This window comes from Phoxinus phoxinus (assembly GCF_949152265.1).
Source record: "Phoxinus phoxinus genome assembly, chromosome: 17".
In the NCBI taxonomy this organism is placed as follows: domain Eukaryota; kingdom Metazoa; phylum Chordata; class Actinopteri; order Cypriniformes; family Leuciscidae; genus Phoxinus; species Phoxinus phoxinus.
Window position 1 is genome coordinate 27915131 of NC_136892.1, and position 24127 is coordinate 27939257.

General features: G+C 37.9%; 1 protein-coding gene across 2 annotated transcripts in view; it reads right to left on the reverse strand.

Moving 5' to 3' along the window:
• ap3b1a (adaptor related protein complex 3 subunit beta 1a) overlaps positions 1-24127 on the reverse strand; it is a 55085-nt gene that overhangs the window by 11984 nt on the left and 18974 nt on the right. The window contains exons 16-24 of one of the 2 annotated variants that reach the window (XM_079586985.1): positions 23883-24069; positions 20695-20825; positions 20213-20354; positions 19970-20126; positions 17544-17733; positions 17384-17426; positions 16595-16698; positions 5182-5410; positions 2488-2572 (exon numbers count right to left, since the gene is read on the reverse strand). In XM_079586985.1, coding sequence (XP_079443111.1) covers positions 2488-2572; positions 5182-5410; positions 16595-16698; positions 17384-17426; positions 17544-17733; positions 19970-20126; positions 20213-20354; positions 20695-20825; positions 23883-24069 — 1268 coding nt within the window. The remainder of the gene's footprint in view (positions 1-2487; positions 2573-5181; positions 5411-16594; positions 16699-17383; positions 17427-17543; positions 17734-19969; positions 20127-20212; positions 20355-20694; positions 20826-23882; positions 24070-24127) is intronic. The other variant, XM_079586986.1, reaches the window with a different exon arrangement.

The following is a 24127-nucleotide window of genomic DNA, read 5'->3' on the forward strand; positions in this document are numbered from 1 at the left end:
GAATGAAAGGCATTTCTATTTTCATATTCGTACTGATTAGCATCCTCACTGTCTGTGGCCTATTGTAGGAAAGAAGACTGTCAGGTACTCCGATAAAGACTGAAATCTGACATTAAAGTCTCATCATGAAGAGCAGCAGGCTGGGAAATAGGAGGCCAATAAAGAGTGAATCCAGGAGTGGGAGAACAGGGTCACCACGGAGATCAGGTGATGAGGGGAAACAGGCTAGAAAAAGATTTAGAGTCCAAATAAGCGGGCTAGGGATCAACGTGCAAAGTAAATCCAGGTATTTCTTTCTAATATGGCATAATCTCTTGACGTATCGGTGATCGAGAGCGGCCGAATCCCTCCTTAAACCGACTCCATGAGCTCGGCTTTTGTGTAGCGCCACAGACATGCGTGCGGGCCTGACCTGTGCCCACTCGTCTCCATGTCATTGAACTCACATTGGCTCCATTAGCACACATAATCTACCGGTCTCTTGCTCGCTCTCTCTCTCCGGCTCGGCTGTTTATGGTGATGTTATTCACGCCTGGCTATTTCACTGTATCGATCACAAAAGCCTCCGGCGTAATCGAAAAAAGAAAAAACAATTACAAGCTTTGTGGGGAAGTGTAATCACTCCAAATTAGATTATTAAAAAAATGTAATGCATATTATTACCATTCACACAATTCGGTAATAATTTATTTTTTAAAAACGTATTGAAAAGGGGAACAATTAATTTGGTCTTATTTTGCCCTGTGTACGGATAATGAACAGCAGTAATTTAATCTGTATAATGACATGCTAGCGCCATCATATTGTGCACGCATTGTGAGTGTCTATTAATGTTTTTGCTGAATGCTGTTTTTTGAGGAAAGCAAATACCATCATGCCTCATTCTCAAGCGTATCAGGGCTACCTGATCTAAGGGTTTTAGTTCCACTAAAGCAGATTGATTCAAGGTAGAGATAGAAACTGTAAGGGATTTAATGATTCTGGTTCCTCTTAACGATGTATATGATTTGCTGTATAGACTATGAGGCATATGTGACCCTGGACCACAAAACCAGTAACAGGGGTACATTTTTTGAAATTGAGATTTGTACATTAATACGAAAGCTGAATAAATACGATTTTCATTTATGTATGGTTTGTTAGGATAGGACAATATTTGGCCGAGAAACAACTATGAAAATCAGGAATTTGAGGGTGCAAAAAAATCGAAATATTGAGAAAATCACCTTTAAATTTGTCCATTTATGTTCGCGATTGTGCTGCATTCCTTCACAAAAATATTTTTTTTATACATTTACGGTAGGAAATTTACAAAATATCTTCATGGAACATGATCTTTACTTAATATCCTATTATTTTTGGCATAAAGAAAAATCGATCATTTTGACCCATACAATGTATTGTTAGCTATTGCCACAAATATACCTGTGCGACTTGTGACTGGTTTTGTGGTCCAGGGTAGAGGTCTACATGGGTCCAAAAATGTGTGCCTGAACCCGAAGAGACCTGTAATGTGCTACACCGAACTGACCTGGACCCGTCTATTATTTGAAAGCTGGACCCGAACCCGGCGGGAAGACACAGAACCGACTGGACCCGATTGTCACATATCCCACACAAGTTGTGAAAAATAAAACCTTTTGTCTTACCTAATTTTAGTAGCCGCTGTCTCCCTTCCTTGTACCTGACTGACTGTGATGCATTACAATCCCCCGACAAGAAAGTTCTATCCATATTATTCCTCTCGTTATTCCAAGCTTAATCCACTCATTATTTCAGCTTCAAAAGTCCACTTGATGTCACGGTGACGGATGACAAATCCGACTTTGCAGATTTAAATTTCGACTCATTTCGTTAACTCGCATTATAACTTTGACTGTTTGCCCTTTTGAACTATAACAACGATTGCTCGTTCAGTGCCATGGTAGCATTATTTATTTGTTATAATCCCTGTGCTCTCTGCGCAGAGCCTGACCACCAAAAATTTAAGATTAAACATGACGGTTCATTCATATTATTATAAAAATGGGACAGTAGTAAATAAGTGTTTGGAGAAGTGTAAAGCACAGCTTGGCGGAATAAGTCCCGCTCTGGTTGTCATAGAAACATGACGCGCTTGAGGACTGCACATTCCTCAGCTGCTTGGAGCAAACTGAAGAGCTTTTTAGCTCAATTTGTGTTTTTTAATTTTTTTATCTTATTTCCTGGCTCACACTTTTCTTATCCTAATTTTACAAGCTGCAAGTTACAAAAAACACACAAGCAGTGCTGACTGACTGTGATCACGGCCGGTTGTTCTCCGAGTCCGATCGACTCTGGTATTACACACAATGTTAAACAGACCCGGGATTTGAAGTAATACATTGGGACCCGACCCGGACCCGGCTGACAATTTAAAATATAGACCCGAACCCGTACGGGTCTCGGGTGATCCGTGTAGACCTCTAGTCCAGGGTCACATATATGCAGTATGCAGTGAACTCTTACCATAGCTGGAAGTGTGCAGCCTGTGTGGAGTCATTGAAGTCCACACCCATGGACACTGTTGCTGACGCCTGCGGCTCCAAACGCTCTGAAGAGGGAAAGAAACATCTGTCAGCATGCGGTCTGAAGAATCAAAACCATAAGATCAATCTAATTCTATAGAGAAACAGATTAAAAATCAAAGCAATGTTTACATATCAAGGAAGGAAGGAAGGAAGGAAGGAAGGAAGGAAGGAAGGAAGGAAGGAAGGAAGGAAGGAAGGAAGGAAGGAAGGAAGGAAGGAAGGAAGGAAGGAATTAAGAAAGGAAGGAAGGAAGGAAGGAAGGAAGGAAGGAAGGAAGGAAGGAAGGAAGGAAGGAAGGAAGGAAGGAAGGAAGGAAGGAAGGAAGCAAGAAAGGAAGCAAAGAATGAATGAAGGAAGGAATTAAGAAAGAAAGAAAGGAAGCAAGAAAGGAAGGAAGGAAGGAAGGAAAAAAAGGAAGCAAAAAAGGAAGCAAAGAATGAATGAAGGAAGGAATGAAGGAAGCAAGAAAGGAAGCAAGGAAAGAAGGAAGGAAGGAATTAAGGAAGGAAGGAATTAAGAAAGAAAGAAAGAAAGAAAGAAAGAAAGAAAGAAAGAAAGAAAGCAAGAAAGGAAGGAAGCAAGGAAAGAAGGAAGGAATGAATGAAAGAATGAATGAATGAATGAAGGAAGGAATTAAGGAAGGAAGGAAGGAATGAAGGAAGGAAAGAAGGAAGGAAAGAAGGAAATAAGGAAGGAAGGAAGGAATTAAGGAAGCAAGGAAAGAAGGAATGAATGAATGAAAGAATGAATGAATGAATTAAGAAAGAAAGAAAGAAAGAAAGGAAGCAAGAAAGGAAGGAAGGAAGACAGGAAGGGAGGAAGGAAGGAAGGAATGAAGGAAGCAAGGAAAGAAGGAATGAATGAATGAATGAATGAAAGAATGAATGAATGAATTAAGAAAGAAAGAAAGAAAGAAAGGAAGGAAGGAAGACAGGAAGGGAGGAAGGAAGGAAGGAAGGAATGAAGGAAGCAAGGAAAGAAGGAAGGAATGAATGAAAGAATGAAGGAATTAAGGAAGGAAGGAATGAAGGAAGGAAGGAAGGAAGGAAGGAAGGAAGGAAGGAAGGAAGGAAGGAAGGAAGGAAGGAAGGAAGGAAGGAAGGAAGGAAGGAAGGAAGGAAGGAAGGAAGGAAGGAAGGAAGGAAGGAAGGAAGGAATGAAGGAAGCAAGGAAAGAAGGAAGGAATGAATGAAAGAATGAAGGAATTAAGGAAGGAAGGAATGAAGGAAGGAAGGAAGGAAGGAAGGAAGGAAGGAAGGAAGGGAGGAAGGAAGGAAGGAAGGAATGAAGGAAGGAATGAAGGAAGCAAGGAAAGAAGGAAGGAATGAATGAAAGAATGAAGGAATTAAGGAAGGAAGGAATGAAGGAAGGAAGGAAGGAAGGAAGGAAGGAAGGAAGGAAGGAAGGAAGGAAGGAAGGAAGGAAGGAAGGAAGGAAGGAAGGAAGGAAGGAAGGAAGGAAGGAAGGAAGGAAGGAAGGAAGGAAGGAAGGAAGGAAGGAAGGAAGGAAGGAAGGAAATATCTGCTCCTCTGCCCAGAGTTGGTGTAGAGTTGAATTTGAGAGTGCAGCACAGTATAGAAAATCTCTTCTCCTCCTTTCACAGCCATGAAATTCATCTTTGTGATGCTTTACCAACACAAGCATGATTCAATTTGTTATAAAACCCAAACCGGTCCTGTGAATGACTAAGAACTGTTTTGCGAGAGAGAAAGAGAGAAAGACAGAGTGAGAACATCGGGAATGCGAGTGTGTTTGGTTCTGATGATAGGATTCTGCTAATCGATACACAGGCTGAAATCATATCAGCTGGATTAATACGGGCTGAAGGAAGAAGGGAACATGTGAATGTGTGTGTGTGCTGGAGAAATCTGTTAACATTTACCAAACACATAAGATACAACTGGATGGCCTTCCTGAATTCTATCAAATTTAGATGGTTTGTGATTAGCTGAACTGATTTAAAGTTTACATGACAATCTTAGAAAAAAAAAAAAAAGATTCAACTAAAGGGTGAAAAGAAGGCAAAGTCCCCCAAGGAAAAGAGGAGGAAAAAAACAGAGATATATAAAAAGACAATAAATAATAAACAACTGATGTAAAAAATAAATAAATAAAAGTACCCAATGTAAAAACTACTATAATTCAAATAAATAAACACATATAATAATAATAAAATAACTAAATATAATAATAATATCTGTAATTAAAATGTATAAATAATTATCATCAACTATAATCCAAATAAATAAATACACAATGTTAATAAAATGTAGTATATAATTGAAATATATTTATAAGTAAAAAAATAAATAAATGCCTAAAGTAAAAAAATAACTATAATTAATAAAATAAAAGTAAATATTAATAATCAATACACAACAATAAGAATACCCTATGTAAAAACAACAACGATGGAGGAATAGAGGGATGGATGGATGAAAAAGTAGTAGTAGTTGCAGAATACTGCTGCAAACATGGCTGTTTGTTTTAATGTGATCATATTTTATCATGATTATGTTTTAATGGGATCAATTTCAGAACGATTTATACTTCAAACTCTTATTTCAAACAAAAGCAAGAGAGTCAAATTTTCCACACTATTCCTGTGCATTACACAGCGTGTTAAGCTCACCGATAGCGCTGAAGCGGTGGATGTTTTGTCCGCTGGAACTCTTCTCAGAGATGTGGATGTTCTCGAGGGCTTGCTCACTGTTGTTGCTCAGTGTCAGCTGCAGGGACACCATGCTGTTGCCATAGATACAGGGCTGGCGGGTGAAGCGGTACTGGGCGGACAGACCTTTACCAGTCATCCTGTGGAGCAGCTCATGGGAGGTTTCCGGCACAAACACGGGAGAACTCGCCTGCGTACATGCCCAGGATATTAGAAATGGAAAGAACAATATGTTAAAAAAGAAATTTGGTCATTATGATCAGCAGCAGTGACTTCTGAATAATTTTGTGGTACTAAATAAGTAATAATAAAGACTATAGTCTTAAACGGGTTAATCCAATCATTTAGAGGTGATGTAATTCTGACAGAAAGAAGATGAAAGGAACTTTGTGTGTACAAAGATGATCAATCTTTGATCAATTGCAGAGCGACATAGAAAAAAGAGGAGGTGGTACAGTACAGTATATACATTCATTCTCTTGCACACACACAAATTGACCCCATTTCTTATTAAATAACCTTATTAAGCCACCTTTTAACTTTTATATTAATAAAAAATATTAACATTAAATATAAAATCTCTGAGACACAGATATAGATGATAGAGGCATAAGGCTATTTTCATTATAAATACTTTATCGTTAGAGTAACGCTTGGTTAATTTCCAAAAGCACTCCAAATCCAGTTATCACCCTATTGTTATAAGATATAATTAGAGCTTTAATTATCAATATTAAACTAATTAGGTTGCTCAACTATATTAAAATCAGTTAATGTTATATAAAATATTTTTCCAAATCAATAAACTTAAAACATTTTTTTAAATAGTACTGAAAATGGAAATAAAGTAAAGATGTGTACTGAAAAATTGTCTTCTTTCATATTCTGATTCATCAAGGCTCTGTTTGCGGACCGGTGATGTTTTTACCACTTTAAACATCTTCTGCTCACCAAGGGTGCATTTATTTGATAAAAAATACAGTAAAAACAGTAAAATTGTCAAATATTATTACAATTTAAAATAATAGTTTTCTATTTGAATACATTTTCAAATTTAATTTAGTGATGCAAAGCTGAATTTTGATTGGAGGAATTGCTGAATTTTCAGCATTTCATTTCATTGTATATATAGCACATTACATTTAATGCAACAGCTGTTGCCTAAAGTGCTTCACAATCACTAAAAAACACAAAAATAAGACGCACAGAACATAGACGAGGTAATAATCAAACACCCATCATGAACATGCCCAGGAAGTCTTTAAGAGATGTGCTTTTATCATGGCCTACCATGGTACTTCAGTCTTCAGTGTCACATGAACCTTCAGAAATCATTCTAATATGCTGATTTGCTGCTCAAGAAACATTTATTATTTTTTAATCAATGTTGAAAACTGCTTAATATTTTTGTGGAGACCATTTCTTTTAAGGATTCTTTGATTAATAGAGAGTTCAAAAGTATGTAAGTGATTGAATGTCACTTTTTATCAATTGAATGCATCTTTGATGAATAAAAAGTATTAATTTCTTACTGACATCACAACCTTTGAATGGTAATGTATAATAATAATAATAATAATAATAATAATAATTCATTACATTTATATAGCGCTTTTCTGGACACTCAAAGCGCTTTACATAGAAGGGGGAATCTCCTCAACCACCACCAATGTGCAGCATCCACTTGGATGATGCGACGGCAGCCATATTGCGCCAGAACGCCCACCACACACACCAGCTTACTGGTGAAGAGGAGACAGTGATGAAGCCAATTAGTATAGGAGGATGATTAGGAGGCCATGATGGACAGAGGCCACTGGGCAAATTTGGCCAGGATGCCGGGGTTACACCCCTACTCTTTCGACAGACATCCTGGGATTTTTAATGACAACAGAGAGTCAGGACCTCGGTTTAGCGTCTCATCCGAAGGACGGCGCTCTTTGTCAGTATAGTGTCCCCGTCACTACACTGGGGCGTTAGGACCCGCACAGACCACAGGGTGAGCGCCCCCTGCTGGCCTCACTAACACCTTTTCCAGGAGCAACCTGGTTTTCTCAGGAGGTCTCCCATCCAAGTACTAACCAGGCTCAGCCCCGCTTAGCTTCAGTGGGAAACCAGTCTTGGGCTACAGGGTGATATGGCTGCTGGCTAGATACATATAATGGCTAGATATAACTATTGTATCCTCTCTCAGAAATAACATAAAAATAATCATCCGCCGTTGATTGAGCAAAAATGTCTCTATTAGTGCATCCCTTATCACAAACATTCACACATTATTACAATAGTTTGATTTAAAAAGAAAAATCTGTAATGGCCCAAAGAAAAGAAAGGCCAATCGTCATGCCTGAATTGCGTCCTGTGACACCGGCTGCCATCGATATGACGAGTGTGGAAAGACCACTGACGTCTCAATGCATTACTCCTGACTCTCTGGATTCTCTCTACCTCGTGTGACAGCAGAACAGATCGGCGGCTGATGGCAGTTTTCTGGCTCTACACAGCACTCCTGAACACCTGGACAGGGATGACATTTCTGCCTGCAATTTATTTATTGGCTGCGGCTCGGTCTTCAACACCAGCAATCCCTCTGAGCTATGGTTTCCATCTGCAACCCAATACTGGAGTTCTCTCATAGAGCGATGACGGATGTTATAAAAGCTAAAAATAGTGCAATGGAAATAAACTAAAAATGTGTCATGAAAAATTGCATCCTTTCAGGTTCTGATTCCTGAAGTGCCTCAAGGCTCGGTTTGCAGACCGGTAATGTTTTCACAACTTTAAACATTTTAACACTAAGATATACCAACATCAGAACCAAACCAAATAATAATAAAAATTAGTTTTGATTTTGCAGAGAAGGAAATCAACAAAATTCTGGAAAGATGATTTAAATAAGGTAAAATGCGTTAAATTGAGCTAAAAGAAAAATACTACTATTTATTCATATTAACAGCTGAAAATGTTATACAATATTGTAGTTTGATAAAATATTATTATTAAATAATATTAAAAACAGATAAATTGTTGATACAGATAAAAAAAATAGTTATGGTTTCAATTAAAAAAAATGTATAACATTGATATTAATATGCCAAAATATATTTTGATAAATTATATTAAAATATTATTATTAAATACAGATATACAATAATATTACATTCTTTTAATTTATTTTATTTTTAATTTTTATTGTTTATTTTAATATACATTTAAATACCTATTAATGACCTTATTATTTAATATACAATTATTTAACAAAATAATTGCAGAGCTTCTGTACGGGCCTGCACATCACCTACAATCACCATGACGGATGGCGCAACTGAAACTAGACAAACCAAAATAAAATTGCTTTGAAAACCTGACAGTACGAATGAGTTGGTGTATCTGAAACAACAGCGTTACTTGAGCACGTGAAGCTGAAAGCACCTTTAGACGTGCCATATCCTTTTGTAAGCTTCCTACCAAAACACACACGCATTCACACAACATAAATTTACAGCCGTGCGTTTGGAGTTGTCAAGCCGGTCTGTGTTGATAAAAGTAGCCATAATGTTTACAGCGTCAGATTTACCACACAGAAATACGCGGGTAGTGTTGTGTCCACCATTTCACGATAACCGCTCCTGTCAGTGTCCTCAAGGACTGGACGAGCCAATATACAACACATCGCTTATGATCACCAATATAACACACACGTCCTATAAAGTGGTCAACTCCGCTGGGCGGTGGAAGAGTAAATAACCGAAAGAAAAGAGTAACCTTGACCGCACAGTCTCGCACACACACACACACACACACACACACACTCGGACATGTCTCCTGTGTGAAGGGGAGCTTGATTGAGGGGCTCTATTATGGATGAGCTTAAAGGAAACCTCAGTGATGGATGACAACTCGCTCTAGTCACCTTCACATATCCCAGCATCCTCTCTGTCCAGCTGCCGCCCAATTCTGCTGACAGATGCAAAACACATCCGCCAGCCGGGATAAAGAGGGAGAGAGAGAGAAAGAAAGCAGAGGAGGGAAAAGAAGGATAAACGGAGGACAGGAGGACATACAGCAGAGAGAATTAAAAATCTATTTTCTATTGCTGTTTGAAATCTAATTCATTTGTTTATGAGACTGTCTGCAAGAGAAAAATGTCATTTGGTGAAATGGCGAGGTGTGAGTGCAAGCATTGATCCTGTCAAATGGTAAAAGTCACAGTGATTAATATTGAAGGCGGTAAAATAAACGTAAAGGAATACGAGCGAGTTTCATTTGTGTAGCAAAACTCAGAATGGCAACACGTACAAAGATGCAAGCATAACGTTGTGTTTTGCGCCATCGCATCGGTCAATCTAGCAAACTAAAATCTAATTTGCGATATGGCAACCAAATGGCTACAATTTAATGAAGTATATAGTTTGTTACGCTGTGCGTTTCAGACACCATGTTCATTTACAACAGAGCAGCTCATGATCCAGTGTTTTCAGCACCTCAGAGTGGCTTGCATCACAGAAAATGCTGCGAACTCTGCATGTGCTTAAAGGTTCATCACATAAAGCGATCGGGTCTCCTCTGAAAATATGGATAAGTTTTACAATCTCTTTATGAACGTTTTGAGGCATCAAAGTGGAGGGTTTCTCAGATTTCATCCAAATACATCTTCATTTGTGTTCCGAATGAAAATCTTACAAGTTTATGATGAGTATGAGTAAATTATGACAGAATAAAAATGTTTGGGTGAATTATCCGTTTAACGTCCATTTGGGAATGCAACATGCAGAAGGTTTATTTTTTCATTTGCATAATAAATTTTTTTATTGTGGACCGATGATTACAGCATTTCACCAGGCTTGTAAAGAGAAACTTTGTAAACCTGCTCTCAACTGAACACATAAACGCCAAAATAAAACCTTGAGGGTTTAACTCGAGTTAATGTTGAATAAGTACTGTAATTGTACTACTGTAAAGCAAAATAATTATTAATATAGCTATTATGGAATATTATGATTTGATTTTACAGAGCAGATGTATTACAATAGTACATGTCAATCTTACATATAATATTATAACATTATTTATTTTTATTATATTCAATTGTTTGGCCTCCTAAAAACACTAGTGTAAATGTGAAGTGGACTGTGACTATCACAACTAAAAAAAAGAGGTCAGTGAAATTATAGCATCATAATATAATAGAGATACTATTATAGATTTTGTTCATATTTTGAATTAGTTTTTATTTTTATATTTTCAGTTTAATTTTAATTTGAGATTTTTTTTTTTAATATGTCTACATAGTTTTTATTAATTTGATTGCAGTTTTAGTTTTAATTATTTAAGTACATAGTTAAAACTATTAAAAATGAAAATGTAATTTAATTTCAAGTAAAGAAAGCTTTTATGGTTTTAATTTTAGTAAATTAATAACCCTGTATTGAGTCTTTAAAGGTCCCATGACATGAAATTTTCAATTTTTGAGGTTTTTTAACATTAATATGAGTTCCCCTAGCCTGTATATGGTCCCCAAGTTTCTAGAAATTTCAATCGGTGTAAATCGAGCTTTTGCTATCTTTCTCTGCCTTTGAAAAAGTGGAAGCTCAATCGGGCTGATCTTGAATCTCCTCCGTATGACGTCATACGGAGGAAATGTTACCTCCCCTTTCTCTGCTTTGCCCGCCCAGAGAATATTTCCCGCATGAGAAAATGAGCTAGGAAGCAGGAACGCGTGCGCGCGATTTTAGTTTGTCCACGGGACGGGAGATATCATGGCTTTTGAGCGAGCGAAGCATAATAATTGCTCAATAATTGGATGTACAAATGAACACCGAAGCCTTTTTTTAGTTCCTTCCTCCAAGCCCCAGAAGAACCAGTGGATTCATTTCCTCTGGAAATGCGCCGACACAACTCCTCAAAGTTTTGCATGTCTGCGGCACACATTTCACCGACGACTGTTTCCTCAACTTGGATCACTACAGAGCTGGCCTCGACGAACGTCTGAAAATAAATCGATCAAGCCGAGCAACAATTTCTGATGTGTAACGTTAATTGTTCAAGTTCAGACAGGTAACGTAATCTTTCTCTCAAATCGTTCAATACTGCTGTTTATGCCTCAGTAAGTTAAGCCAGTGACTAAAATATCAACTTCACATCGTTTCTTTTAGTAGGATGAAAATAATCGTATTTAAATTGTGAATAAATTATATACAGAAAGCGATCAAAGAACAATCTTTGTAGGAATCGCGCGCACGCGTTCCTACTTCCTAGCTCATTTTCTCATGGACACAGCGCGATCGAGTTTATCTGGACACTAGCCAAACTCGTTATGAAATCAATGACGCACGTTACACTGCACATGATCGCTCTCCGTATTTACATCATCGTGTTTGCATTGGTGAAAGCAGAGAGAGTGCAGAAACTGCGTTGCCATGATAAGATCTTCATTCTCGTGATCAACAACAGACTGTCATCTGCTTGCGCAATGCTCATCACGGCAACATTTTATGTGATTGGAATAGATCTTAAATACTTTAAAAACTTCTGACGATTTGTTTATCTCGATAGCTGTAATAGTAAAAACGTATAATAACTGTAGTAAAAGTATTCGAGAGAGTTTCACATGTAATAAGTAGCTATTTCATATGCAAGCATGTCAACCAATCACAGCAGTGGGCGGTTACACCGAAGTCTCACACAGACACGCCCCTTCAAACAGAGCGTTCAAATCAGAGGCTAAAACTGGGCTAGGAAAAATGCCTTTTGTTTCTAAATTATGACTATTTTCTATCTAAAAAACATACTAACATTATAAGGGCAACCCAGGACACATTATAAAATAATATAATAACCCCATGTCATGGGACCTTTAAAGTCTAGTGCAAAGACTTTTTTGCACTATTGAAAAGGGGTGGAACTCTTAATTTTGCTTTCAAAGTGCACCAGATTGATGCATTTAACTTTAAATATCCAAATAAAAAAACAATTCCATGGGACCATGTCCCTAGACCCCTCTAGAAAATCTGAGCTCCACCCAACCAAAGTCTCACAAAATCCTGAGGAAAATACTGAACTGACAAAAAAAAAATCAAATCAAAACTGTCCTACTGAGCACAAAAAACGCTAAAATGTGTAAGCACATGTGATTGACAGCACGAGTCTCCACGTGCGTTTCTACCTTGCTGCTGAGTCATAATGAGGACGGCACTGAGCGTGCTCCGAGAAGAACGGGGTCACCGCGGCAACGCCGGCCGGCTGATGGGCACCAAATGAACAAATTATGACGCGGCCCCCGGATTGTGATGGGGTCAAACGCCCCCCAGCCCGCGCTCGCCCTCGTTCGCCCCCCGCTCGCCCTACACTGACAGTTCAATTTCCCTCCAACGCCCCGCATTCGGCCCCCATTCGCCCTGCGCTAATTATGAATGAAAAGTTATCAGCCGGCTCCCCCGGCGTGAGCTTAAACAGTATTTCAGAGCAGATCCGCACGTCAAAATGTTATTAGAAACGGGAGGAGCCGAGGCAGATAGTTCGCACACTGACCCCCGGATCGGCTAAATACCGCCGCTAACCATCCCAGAATGCATCGGAGTGTCTCTCTATTTCACACACCGTTATTTCATCCGTACCCGTGCCTGCCAAAGTCACACACACCCACACGCGGCCGTGTCATATGAATATATTTTCATACATCTGCATGCACGCGGCTAAGAAAGACCAGCTGTGTGACGTGACACACCATAATAAATGACCACGTTTGAATGCATGTATGTGCGAGCGAGAGAGATGAGGTTTATCCACCGTGACTAAGATTATAGCGGCCTGTAATGTATTTATGCATAGCATTGACTTTAAATAAGCCCTTTCTCTTTCTCTCAATCTCACCCTTTATTTCAGCTCTGATTAGCCTGCCCGCCGAGGCTCGTGGGTAGTATTCTAATGACCTGTGCCTAACAGCTTCTAGCTGCGCGGCGGCCCGGTCCTGACGAGCCTGTCAATCAAAGCACCCGCCCAACGCGGGGATACAGGTCGCCGGGGCAACCCTGCGGTGATGGACAGGAGGAGAATAGGAATTCTGACAGATGGAAGTTTAAAAGTTTTCTTTCAAGGATCTCAAGGATCGAGCGTTATCAGTAATCATAGTTCAACCACAGTGCTGTCAGTGTTCGTAGTTTAACAGCATGCTCGTATACTGAAAGTAATATTTCAGTATGACCTTTGTATGCTTTTTTGACATTCAGAATTTTCGAATAAAATTAGAATATTAATAATATCAGAAAAAAGGACAGGAAATTTGAGAACATGGAGGAATGGATCTGGAAATTGTATTATATGATACAATACAATTTAAAGTCAGAAATTGGGATGTACACAATTACTTTGTATAAATTACTTTGAATGAAATGAATAGAAAACTTGTTTTACACAATATGTAATCAAAAAGATATTTTGAAAACAGAAAATGTGCATTAACAACCCTTCGTTTTAAAATTATTACTGACTGATCCTCCCCATACTGTTGCTATCATATTCTCCACATGCTTTTTGTTCTTTCTCTAATGAGGATCTGTGTGTTCAGATAGTTTTAAACGCACATTATTTTTGGTTAACAGTAAAAAGCATTAGTCTCGATTCTAACTCAGTCTTAACAGTTTTTAAATCACTCCACTGCATAATTTCTTGCAATCTCTCTATTATTTCCAGCCAAAGTATTATAATATCAAATTAATGTTAAGCTCTTTAAGGGAATGTTTTACTGAAAATTACACTGTTCATGGAAATATCCAAATCATTCCTGTGGAATGCTTGTCTGAGGAAACAACAATAACCAAGGAGGGAAGAACTGTCAATTGACGAGTATGTCGTTAGATTTTGGAACCTGTGCACTTTTGTTGTTCTGCCATCAGCCAGTTCTGAAAATCTCTGAAAAACTGATCTGAAGCAGTTTACACAATAATTGACCCTTCGCAGGGAGCTTGATTGACAGGTGATCTGACCAATCATACTTCGCCATCCGTCATTTTGTCCGACAAAGCAGTCAGGAGAGTTAGTAGATTAACATGGGATGATTTGAACTTGAAAAACGGAGTGTACTGACGTCTTTCCGCGGTTAAAACAACATTCCTCCTAATGTTCATTCATGTTTATTTGATGCTATAAATGAACTAGAAGGAAGAGATGATCGGTTCACGAGCAGCTTTAACTGAGGCTCTACAGCGATCTGTCAGACACATTAAAGAGCCACAAAACGGTATTTATTGGTTACATTTCTTTTAAAAAATGATCAAATTTGAAAGGTGAGACTTTGTTTAATATGTTTAATATCAAAAGTAACCGAAAAGTAACCTGGTCTGTCCTGTCTGTCAGTGTGTTGTCAGTGTCCTCTCTGCTCCGCGATGTATTTTTCACTGCGTGAGAACATGGTGTGTGTGTATGAGAGCGGCGTAGCTTGTCGGACATAGCGACAGTAACTAAGGGGGGCTGGTCTTTGCGAACGGTCAATTACTTCAGGTCTACTAATTTGTGCGGACAAGTGGCTATTTTCGTTAAAACCGGGGGGGGGGGGTGGAAATAAGTACACTTAAGTTTTGGAAAAAAAGTCTTCAGCAAGAATGCATTGAATTGATCAAGTGTGACACTAAAGGCATTTATAATGTTACAAAACATTTCTATTTTAAAAATAAATGTTGTTCTTTTTAACATACTATTCTACAAGAAACCCTAATATAATGCATCACAGTTTTCAACATTAATAATAACATGAAATCTTTCTTGAGCTGCAAATAGTCATATTAGAATGATTTCTGAAGGTCATGTGACACTGAAGACTGGAGTAATGATGCTGAAAACTCAGCTTTGATCACAGGAATAAATGCCATTTTAAAATATATTCAAATAATAAACAGTTATTTTAAATACTAATATTTTATTAAGTAGCTTGTATAAGTATTTTGATCAAATAAACGAAGCCTTGTTAAACATTAAAGATTTCTTTCAGTACAACAGTAAAAAATCTTACCAATCTCTCAAACTTTTGAATGGTATTTTAGCAAGCCATAATGTGTTGAAAATGCCAGTTACTCATTAGCATTTATTAACTTTTATTTTTAAATAAGTGTCGACGTGTTTACAGTTCTCCTTTCAACACAAAATATCACTATGTACCCATAGAGTTAGTGATGTCTTTCTGAACATATGAAAGTGTAAAACAACACAAAGTATTACAAACAATAAGATCAAGGTCCAGATCCCACAAAGAATCTTCTGGTTGAAATATGACAGCAGCGCTGGTCTATAAACACGCGTATAGAGTGTGTGTGTTATTGTCAGGAGGTGTCTGTGGGCCGCAGGGATATAACAGTTCATGTGTCAATCCTAAAAGAGAAAGACACAGATAGTATTTGAGAAGAAATGACCACACATGCTTCATTCATCTCTCAGTGACATCTCTCCCTCCCTCTCGCTCTCTTGACATCCCTCTCTCCCTGACACAAGACTCTCGCGGGAGAGGAAGGAGCCTTCATACTGCAAAAGGTCAACAATCACATACGCTGATAACACACACACACACACGCTGGACACACACTGGTGGAGAAGAAAGAGGGAAGGCAATGAAAAACCAATCTATAATACAACAGGACAAGGAAACAAAGAACATCCAAGACATATAGATGGACACAAACAAAAGACTGGGGAGGAAATGACAAAAAGGAAGAGGCATGTACAGTCAGTCGGTCATTAATGCAAAATAAACCCAAACAGAATGAATATACAGTTAAGCCTGGGACACACCAAGCCGATGTCAAAGAACTAGCGGTGGCGAAAGCCTCGGCCAAAAAGCTGCGCTTGAATACACCAAAAGGACTAAAGGCGACCGCCTTTATTTACCGCCTGCGTGCAAGTAAATATCTGTCTATACCAGCATATAGTCTATTTTTCGTCAGTCAAAAAGGGAAACTCAAACTAGGACTGCAGAAACCGTAAACAAAGCAGCGCTTGCTTAGCTTTTTGAATATAAATCAAGCCGTTCACTTCCTTCATTCCAGTCGGCTCATGTTATTATTAAAATATATGTGTATTCGAATGCTCAGGGATTTACCAATCCCCCCAAAAAAACAGACGGCTTCCGACTAGAGCCAATTGTGCTGAACACACCGGAAAAACTAAGCCGACCGACGCTCAAAAAAACGGCTTGGTGTGTTCCAGCCTTTAAATATACACTTTAGCAGTCATTTAGATACTTATAACTCCATGACCAATCAGAATAAAGTATTCTAGAGAGCTACCCACAAAAAGTCAGAAAAAGGACACACACGGACACGCACGCGCACACGCACGCGCACACGCACACGCACGCGCACACGCACACGCACACGCACACGCACACCTGTAAGGCCGATGCGCTGGATGAGATTGAGAGCCCCTGCAGGTCAGACAGAAGACTAGGAGACAAGATGGAGCTCTTGGGTGTGCTCACCGGCACGGGCGAGACTGCAAATACAAAAACAACAACGTTAAAACCCATATCGTCGCCTTGCATCTTCTCCAAATTGTGCCATTTTTATTTTTTTACAAATAGGACTACAACTGGAACCGCTCCTCCCTATCTCAACTCACTACTACAAATGTATGCTCCCTCCCTCCCTCCCGCCAGCTCACTCAACTCAACTCACTCTCCAAAACTTTCACCCTCTCGGTTCCTCTCTGGTGGAATGAGCTGCCAACCTAGTGTCTAGTCTAGCATTTGTCATTGAGTCATAGCCAATACTGTCTTAAATAGCCTGTGCGAAGCATGAGGTTTAATTATGAGATTATGTCTTTTTTTTCTAATGAGATTTTTTTTTTTTTATGTAATCAGAAAAAAGATTAGTAATGAGATTTCGTAATTTTCTCGCTGCAAATCTCTGATTGGTGGCAGAATCCTTGCAGAATCATGGCTAATGTCATTTTTTCCCCAAGAATTCTGATGTTAAACATGATTATAAAAAAATAAAATAAAAATCACAATAGGTCCGTCTTTAAAGGCTTCTAATTTATCATTAAAAATCTATTTCCCTATGGGGAAAATTAATCAGATTTTTTTATTTCTGGAACCAGTATGTAGAGAGTAGAATTTAGAAAATAACCAATCTATTACAAAACATCACAATGTCTCAAGTCATCAGAACAAACTTACAGTCGTCCAGATCAAGGAGGGACACTTCCTTCTTCTCAGCCTGCTGAACATACACACAAACATTAAAGTTAAAACATGGATGGCAGATGTTACACACATGCATGTAATATGCAGAAAAACTACATATTCATAATTGTTTGTACTCTCTTGTACTTCTTACATTTGTAACCGGTTTGGACTGGACAGGTTTAGACTTAGTTTTTCTCTTTTGGTCTGTTCCCGAGTCTGAATTTGAATCCAGTTCAGATTGTGATCCGGATTCAGACGAGCTCTCTGACGAGGAACTCTCAGAGTCTGATTCACTTCCGGATCTGGATTCGTCATTTGCAGCTTTCCCATTCTTCAGCTTCCTGTCAAGATCACACACACACAATATTGAACTATTTTGTCGGAGTTCACTAGTCAAATGAATAACTGCATAATCGACCTACATATTAAAGGGGACCAATAATGCCCTTTTACAAAGTATTTATTTTGTCTTTGGGATCGATTAGAATAGGTGTTTTTTTTTTTTTAAATGCATAATTCTTCACATATAGTACACTGTTGTGAGAGAGAGAGAGAGAGAGAGAGAGAGAGAGAGAGAGAGAGAGAGAGAGAGAGAGAGAGAGAGAGAGAGAGAGAGAGAGAGAGAGAGAGAGAGAGAGAGAGAGAGAGAGAGAATTAGCAGAGGGAACAATGTCTGTTTAATTGTGAAATGATTAGATGGATTAATTTGGCCTTTGGATTTCATTTGCTCAGAACAAGAAGTGGCGCGGACACACGCGGACACACACACCACCTAACTGAAGTGTGCACAGTTCAACAGCTGCATTAAAGCAGGTGTGTGTGTGTGTGTGTGTGTGTGTGTGTGTGTGTGTGTGTGTGTGTGTGTGTGTGTGTGTGTGTGTGTGTGTGTGTGTGTGTGTGTGTGTGTTAATGAGAGCATTTCACGGTGGTTGAGGATGTGGGCGAGAGCCTTATATTATGCACAATGATGGCAGAACAGCAAACAAAACAGGCAAAGTGTGTGTGTGTGTGTTTGTGTATTAGCGGTTAATTACAGTCTCTAATGAAGGCAGCAGGGTCAACTACAGGAACATTACATCACAACAATCAACAGTGTGATCTGTGTGTGTGTGTGTGTGTGTGTGTGTGTGTGTGTGTGTTTTCCTGGATGGAGCAAGTCGTTGGTCGTGTGTGAGTTTATATGCCTTAAAAATGTAAACATTTGGTTTTAAGTGACAGACTAAACATTGTTGCAAATTCTGCTGATTTTAAATCTTGTTACTAATGTTACCACCAAATTACAAATGCAACTGTTGATAGTTTTGGAAGCATCAGTAATGGTTTGAAAATGCAATGCAAACCATCTATTGATAGTTTTTTTCAAGTCATTGTTTTCGTGTGTTAAACTTATAGCTGTCAATGATTTACATTATAGCTTTTTAATTTAAACTTAAAATGGAATGGAAAATATACATATTTCTGGCACATAAAAACATATTGCTAAAAATAAAAATGTTCAGTGTCTTTGTGGTGCGGCCAGTAAAAATGTTGTAAAAATCTGAATTACTTATTGTTGAGTCCTGGCATGTGTGAAAGAGAGAGAGAAAGCGCAGCGTGTGTGTGCGTGTGTGTGTGTGTTTGTGTGTGTGTGAGAACAGATGGAGGGTGAGATTATTGGTGCCACATTTTATTAGTCACGTTTTATGCTGCAGCATTCACAATCACACAAACAAACACACACTGAACACACACATTATTTACATCCTGCACATATATAAAACCCAAGTTGTACATTGTGAATCCACTTGTGCGCACACTTGAGCAAAACACACCAGAAGTCAGAAGACCAAAGTCAATCTCACATACCATCTGTCCATATATTTATGCGCATGAACACTTCAAAATTAGCAATAGCATGTGATGCAAGTATTAAGTGCTGGAATTCAGTCTTTTGAGCAAACCTCTATTAACCGTAAAGGTTACGCAAAACCTGTTCACCCAAAAATGAAAATTCGGTCCTCATTTACTCACCCTCAAGTTCTTCCAAACCTGTATGAGTTTCTGCTAAACACATTGACTTCCATTGTACGGAGAAAAAAATACTATGGAAGTCAACTTTTTGTCACCCACATTCTTTAAAATATCTTCTACTGTGTAAAGTTCAAAAGTTTGTGGTCTGTGAGATAATTTTATTGTTTCACGTTTACATTTTATGCTCAAGGCTGCATTTATTTGATCAATAATACAGTAATATTATGATTTTTATATACAATTTTAATAAAATTGAATAAAACTCCAGTCTCACATGACCCTTTAGAAATCATTCTAATATGATGATTAGAAACATTTCTGCTATTATAAAAAAATAGTTTTGCTTAATATTTTTTGTGGAAACCATGATAAATGTTTTTTAGGATTCTATAGTGAATAGAAAAAACTACTTTTATTTATTTTTTTAAATTGCAACAATATAAATTTCTTTACAGTAACTTTTGATAAATGTAATGCATCCTTGCTGTGTAAAGCTATATATTTCTTTCTTACCTCACTGACTCCAAACATTTGAACATATATATATACAGTATATGACATTGATACCTGTCTTTGCTGGCTGGTTTCTGCTGATGTAGCTTTTTGTTTTTCTGAGTTTTCTTCTTGTCAGTGTCTGATTCACTGGAGCTCTTCTCTGATTGGCTGGAGCTACTCTTGTTTGAATCATCGCTGTTCTCCTCACTCTTCGATTCGCTTTCTGATTCTACATGAACACACACACAGGTTAAGACAAGGATCGATTTGAAAAAAACATCCTCTTTCACTAACCAAGCCAAACTTGTGTTTTACCTCCACTGCTGCTACTACTGTCCTCACTACTGCTTCCCTCTTCTTCCTCCTCCTCCTCTTCCTCCTCAGAACCAGAGTAGAACTTCTCATCTGATTTGGCATGTTTGGATTTACCAAGCGCTGATGCCAAGGCCTCTGTCACCTGCACCAAGCACAAAGGAACAGGAAATGAGGTCATAATCATTTGAGACGTGATTAAACTGGCCTCAGAGTACAGCGTATCTACAGTGCCATGATGCATTTTATAGACATCAGCCCCTTTCACACAGTAATCCCAGTAAATCACCGTAAAATTACCAGAATGGCTACTTTACCAGTAAATACACAAATATACTATTCACACATGATCTCTTAACGATAATTTACCAGTAAGAGACGTTTACCCCCCCACCCCACCCTATGTGTTAAAGGGGCTGTTGCTAACATTTTGTGAAGATTATGTGTTAAAAAAAACAAAGCAATAATAGAAAAGGGATTCTTACCGGTTCTACTACCTCCACATTTCGCACTGATTGGTCAGGAGCGACAGGCGGCCAATTAGAAAGCTCCAGGTACCCAGTAGCATAGGAATTGAGCGAATGAGAGAGTGTGCCAAGCTGATAACGATCTCGGTCTGAAAAACAGACAAATACATGTTGATGTCAACAAATACGGTGCAATGTCATGGTGACTGAAAACATCTAAGGTTGTAATACCAAAGCAACATCTGCAAAACTCAACGGTAAGACTTTTCAGTCAAGGTAACTGAAAAAAAAAACTTTAAAGCATACAAATTTTTAATGAATAAATAAGCCAAAAATGTACTGAAATTGACAGTTGCCATTTAATTCTGCTTTTTTTAAACAGAGGTATTATGAGATTAATCAAAAGTTGTTATAGTATCAGAAAATATACAGTGCCAACTTAGTGAATATGTTCCAGATAATATTTGACTAATATTTGTAATATTAATTTCACTGAATGAGGTTAGAATAAAAAATGACTAATAATTAATAATTATTCAATTCAATTTAAAAGAATAACAATCATATTAATTATAATAATATACTTGTACTACGCAAACAACAAAGCACAATAAGTGGCCAATAAAACTCGAATCTATTCTATCTAAAAAAGAAAACAACTTCCTTTATAGTTTAGAAATCATATCAACATATATGCGGCATAAAAAGTTTGAAAACAACTCAAACTGTGTTGAACAAGCTGAGAAGTGGATGATACCTTATGATAGTCAAAATATAATAAGATAAGAGGGCTTCTAGTCTATGCATCCAACTCTGGGTTTACTGTACTTCTTTGTCATAATAAACAAAAAAAGCAATAAGTGTCCCCACAGACCTTCAAGAGACCTGCTGAGTAATTGCTATTAAACTGGCAGAAATGCCACGGCATTCAGATCTGCCCGTGTGCCCTTCTCACAATGCACTGGGTACGTCCCGTAATAACCGAGGTATATGAACGCATAATCACTCTGGCTCTGCAGAATATAAACATGAGCGAAAAAACATAAAAAGCACACAGTAGATCTAAACCAAGAATATTAAAAATGACAGCAGCAGTTAAATGTCTCGCAAATGTTATAGGGTAAATTTATGCCGCATTAATGAAATAAAGACTAATGGCTGTATGTTTCAGTATACTAATTTATTTTAATCTGTAGTAACCATGGGGACAATCATGAAATCATTGTACTAAAACAAAAGCGGCCCCATCAGAGCCAAAATCAGGAGCTGTGGTTAAGTAAATCATCAATGCACTGGTTCGACTATTGATGAGTTTTTTCGGCTAAAGCGTGATGTTCACCTTCATCGCAGAGATCAGGTTATGTGTCACAACTTGCGTCTTCACGTGACTTAAAAAACACACACACAAAGACATGTCGCTTTGAGTTTCATCACAGAGAAGCATAATCATCCCTTACAAACTTTATTACCTCCTATTAAGAGCGGGACACGCTTTACCAAGCACCGAGAACGATACTCAGCACAACAAAAATTACCCCCAGCGACAGCCGGCATCAATCACACGGAGCGCATCCTTTGTGCAGAACTCAAATCCATCCATGCATCCATCAATGCATCCATCCATGTATCTACAGGAGCAAATGAGTAACACCCTTTTCCTGCTCGTGAGCGTAATTACTCCTGGTTAATTGCAGGTGAAGTGCGTGAACGTACAGGAGGAGTTGTAAACCAACGGGAGGGCGTGTGAGGGGCGGACGGGGCTCCCATATTCCACTGTCTGAAAATACAACAATTCAATTCTGCACGGGAGGACCAGATGGCGTAGCATCCCGATTCAAGCCGCTAATCCAGAGAAAAAAAGAACAGCTCCGGGGCGGGGGAAAAATAACTGCGTGCCGTTTGATAAGATCAGATCAGAGTATTTCTGCATGCTGTATTGATATTTACGGATTAGCATTAGCATTGCTGTCATGGCCTGCGGGGAAGAATTCCCATGGTGGTGTGTTTCAGCTCTGAAGCCTCGCTGTAATGAATCATGTGATGTGATAAGAGAAAGTGGGTGAAATCAATGTCAGCAGAACTCTTAAGTTCGTATAGATAATCTAGAATCAGAGCATGACGGTAAACAGACTCCATCAGATTTTCAGATGATTCCTCACGCACCAAAGCTTTAAACACGAAAGATATGGCCTAGAGGTTATAGATCTGGGGTGGAAACTGAAAGTTTGCAGGTTCAAATCTTCCACAGAATGATTTCAGGGATCTTATGATTTCCCATGATTTGCAATACAAGTCATTCATTAAAAAAAATAAATCATTTTAACATAGATTGCAATAACAAAAAGCAATTTCTATCTGATCAAATATTTTACCTAGTACTTAACTACAAAAATATTCACTATATAAATTTAAACATCTTTTTATGAATTTTCCAGAGCTAAAAATCTACATTATTGGAAATTTCATAATTTTTTTTAAATAATTTGTATAGAGATTAGAAATACGCAATTTCTAGCTGATAAAATATTTTACTACTTAACTGTAAAAAAATATATTCACTGTAGAAATATAAATGACTCTTTATGACTTTCCCAGGCATTAAAATCTACATTATTTGGATTTTGTACCTGCAGTTTCAAGTGGAGAATATATAAATAAGTAAATAAAAACATATAAATGATTATATTTGATAAATATAATTTTATATTTATAATATAATAAATATAAGTTGACAATTATTAGATAGATGGATAGATATATTTTATTTATGAAGTGCAGTGTTATTTTACATTTGATTAGTTTCTGTACCTGAAATTTTTAAAACACTTTTTTTCAAGAGTATCTTTGTTCAGTTGTTTTTATTTGTGTGATTGCCAATTTGTTTATTTGGTCTTTTATAATTACTGACTTGTCTTTAATAATGCTTGAAATGTATATTAGTTAGGCTAGTTGTTTTTGCTATGGTATTTTTAAACCATAGGCAAAAGTTCCTTGTGATTTCTGTTCATGGTATTCAGCTAAAATAAAATGTTTTGCCATAAGACTTACAAAAAAATGTTTTCCTCATTGGAATTGAAATTAAGAATCGATAAGCAAAACTGGAATTGTTCAAATTAAAATGATACCCAACCCTAGTAATACCAGTCATTCATTTAAAAAAAAAAAAAAAATCTTACAGAGATATGCGTGATCTATATTTTACCAACCTTTAAAGGCAGATTGCAAAACAGGAGCCGGTTTGGGCGCCATCAGGATCCGACGAGCGTATTTGCTCAGGGCTCCACTCTTCTCGTTTGGAACAATCAACTGACGAATGAACCGTGTTCGGTCTCTGATGTCATAGTTCTGATCGTACTTGCCCAAGTTCAATATGTATTGAGTCAGCAATTTCGTCTGTATGAGAGAAAGAAAGGGAGATAAAGCACAGCACACACACGCACGTACGCACGCA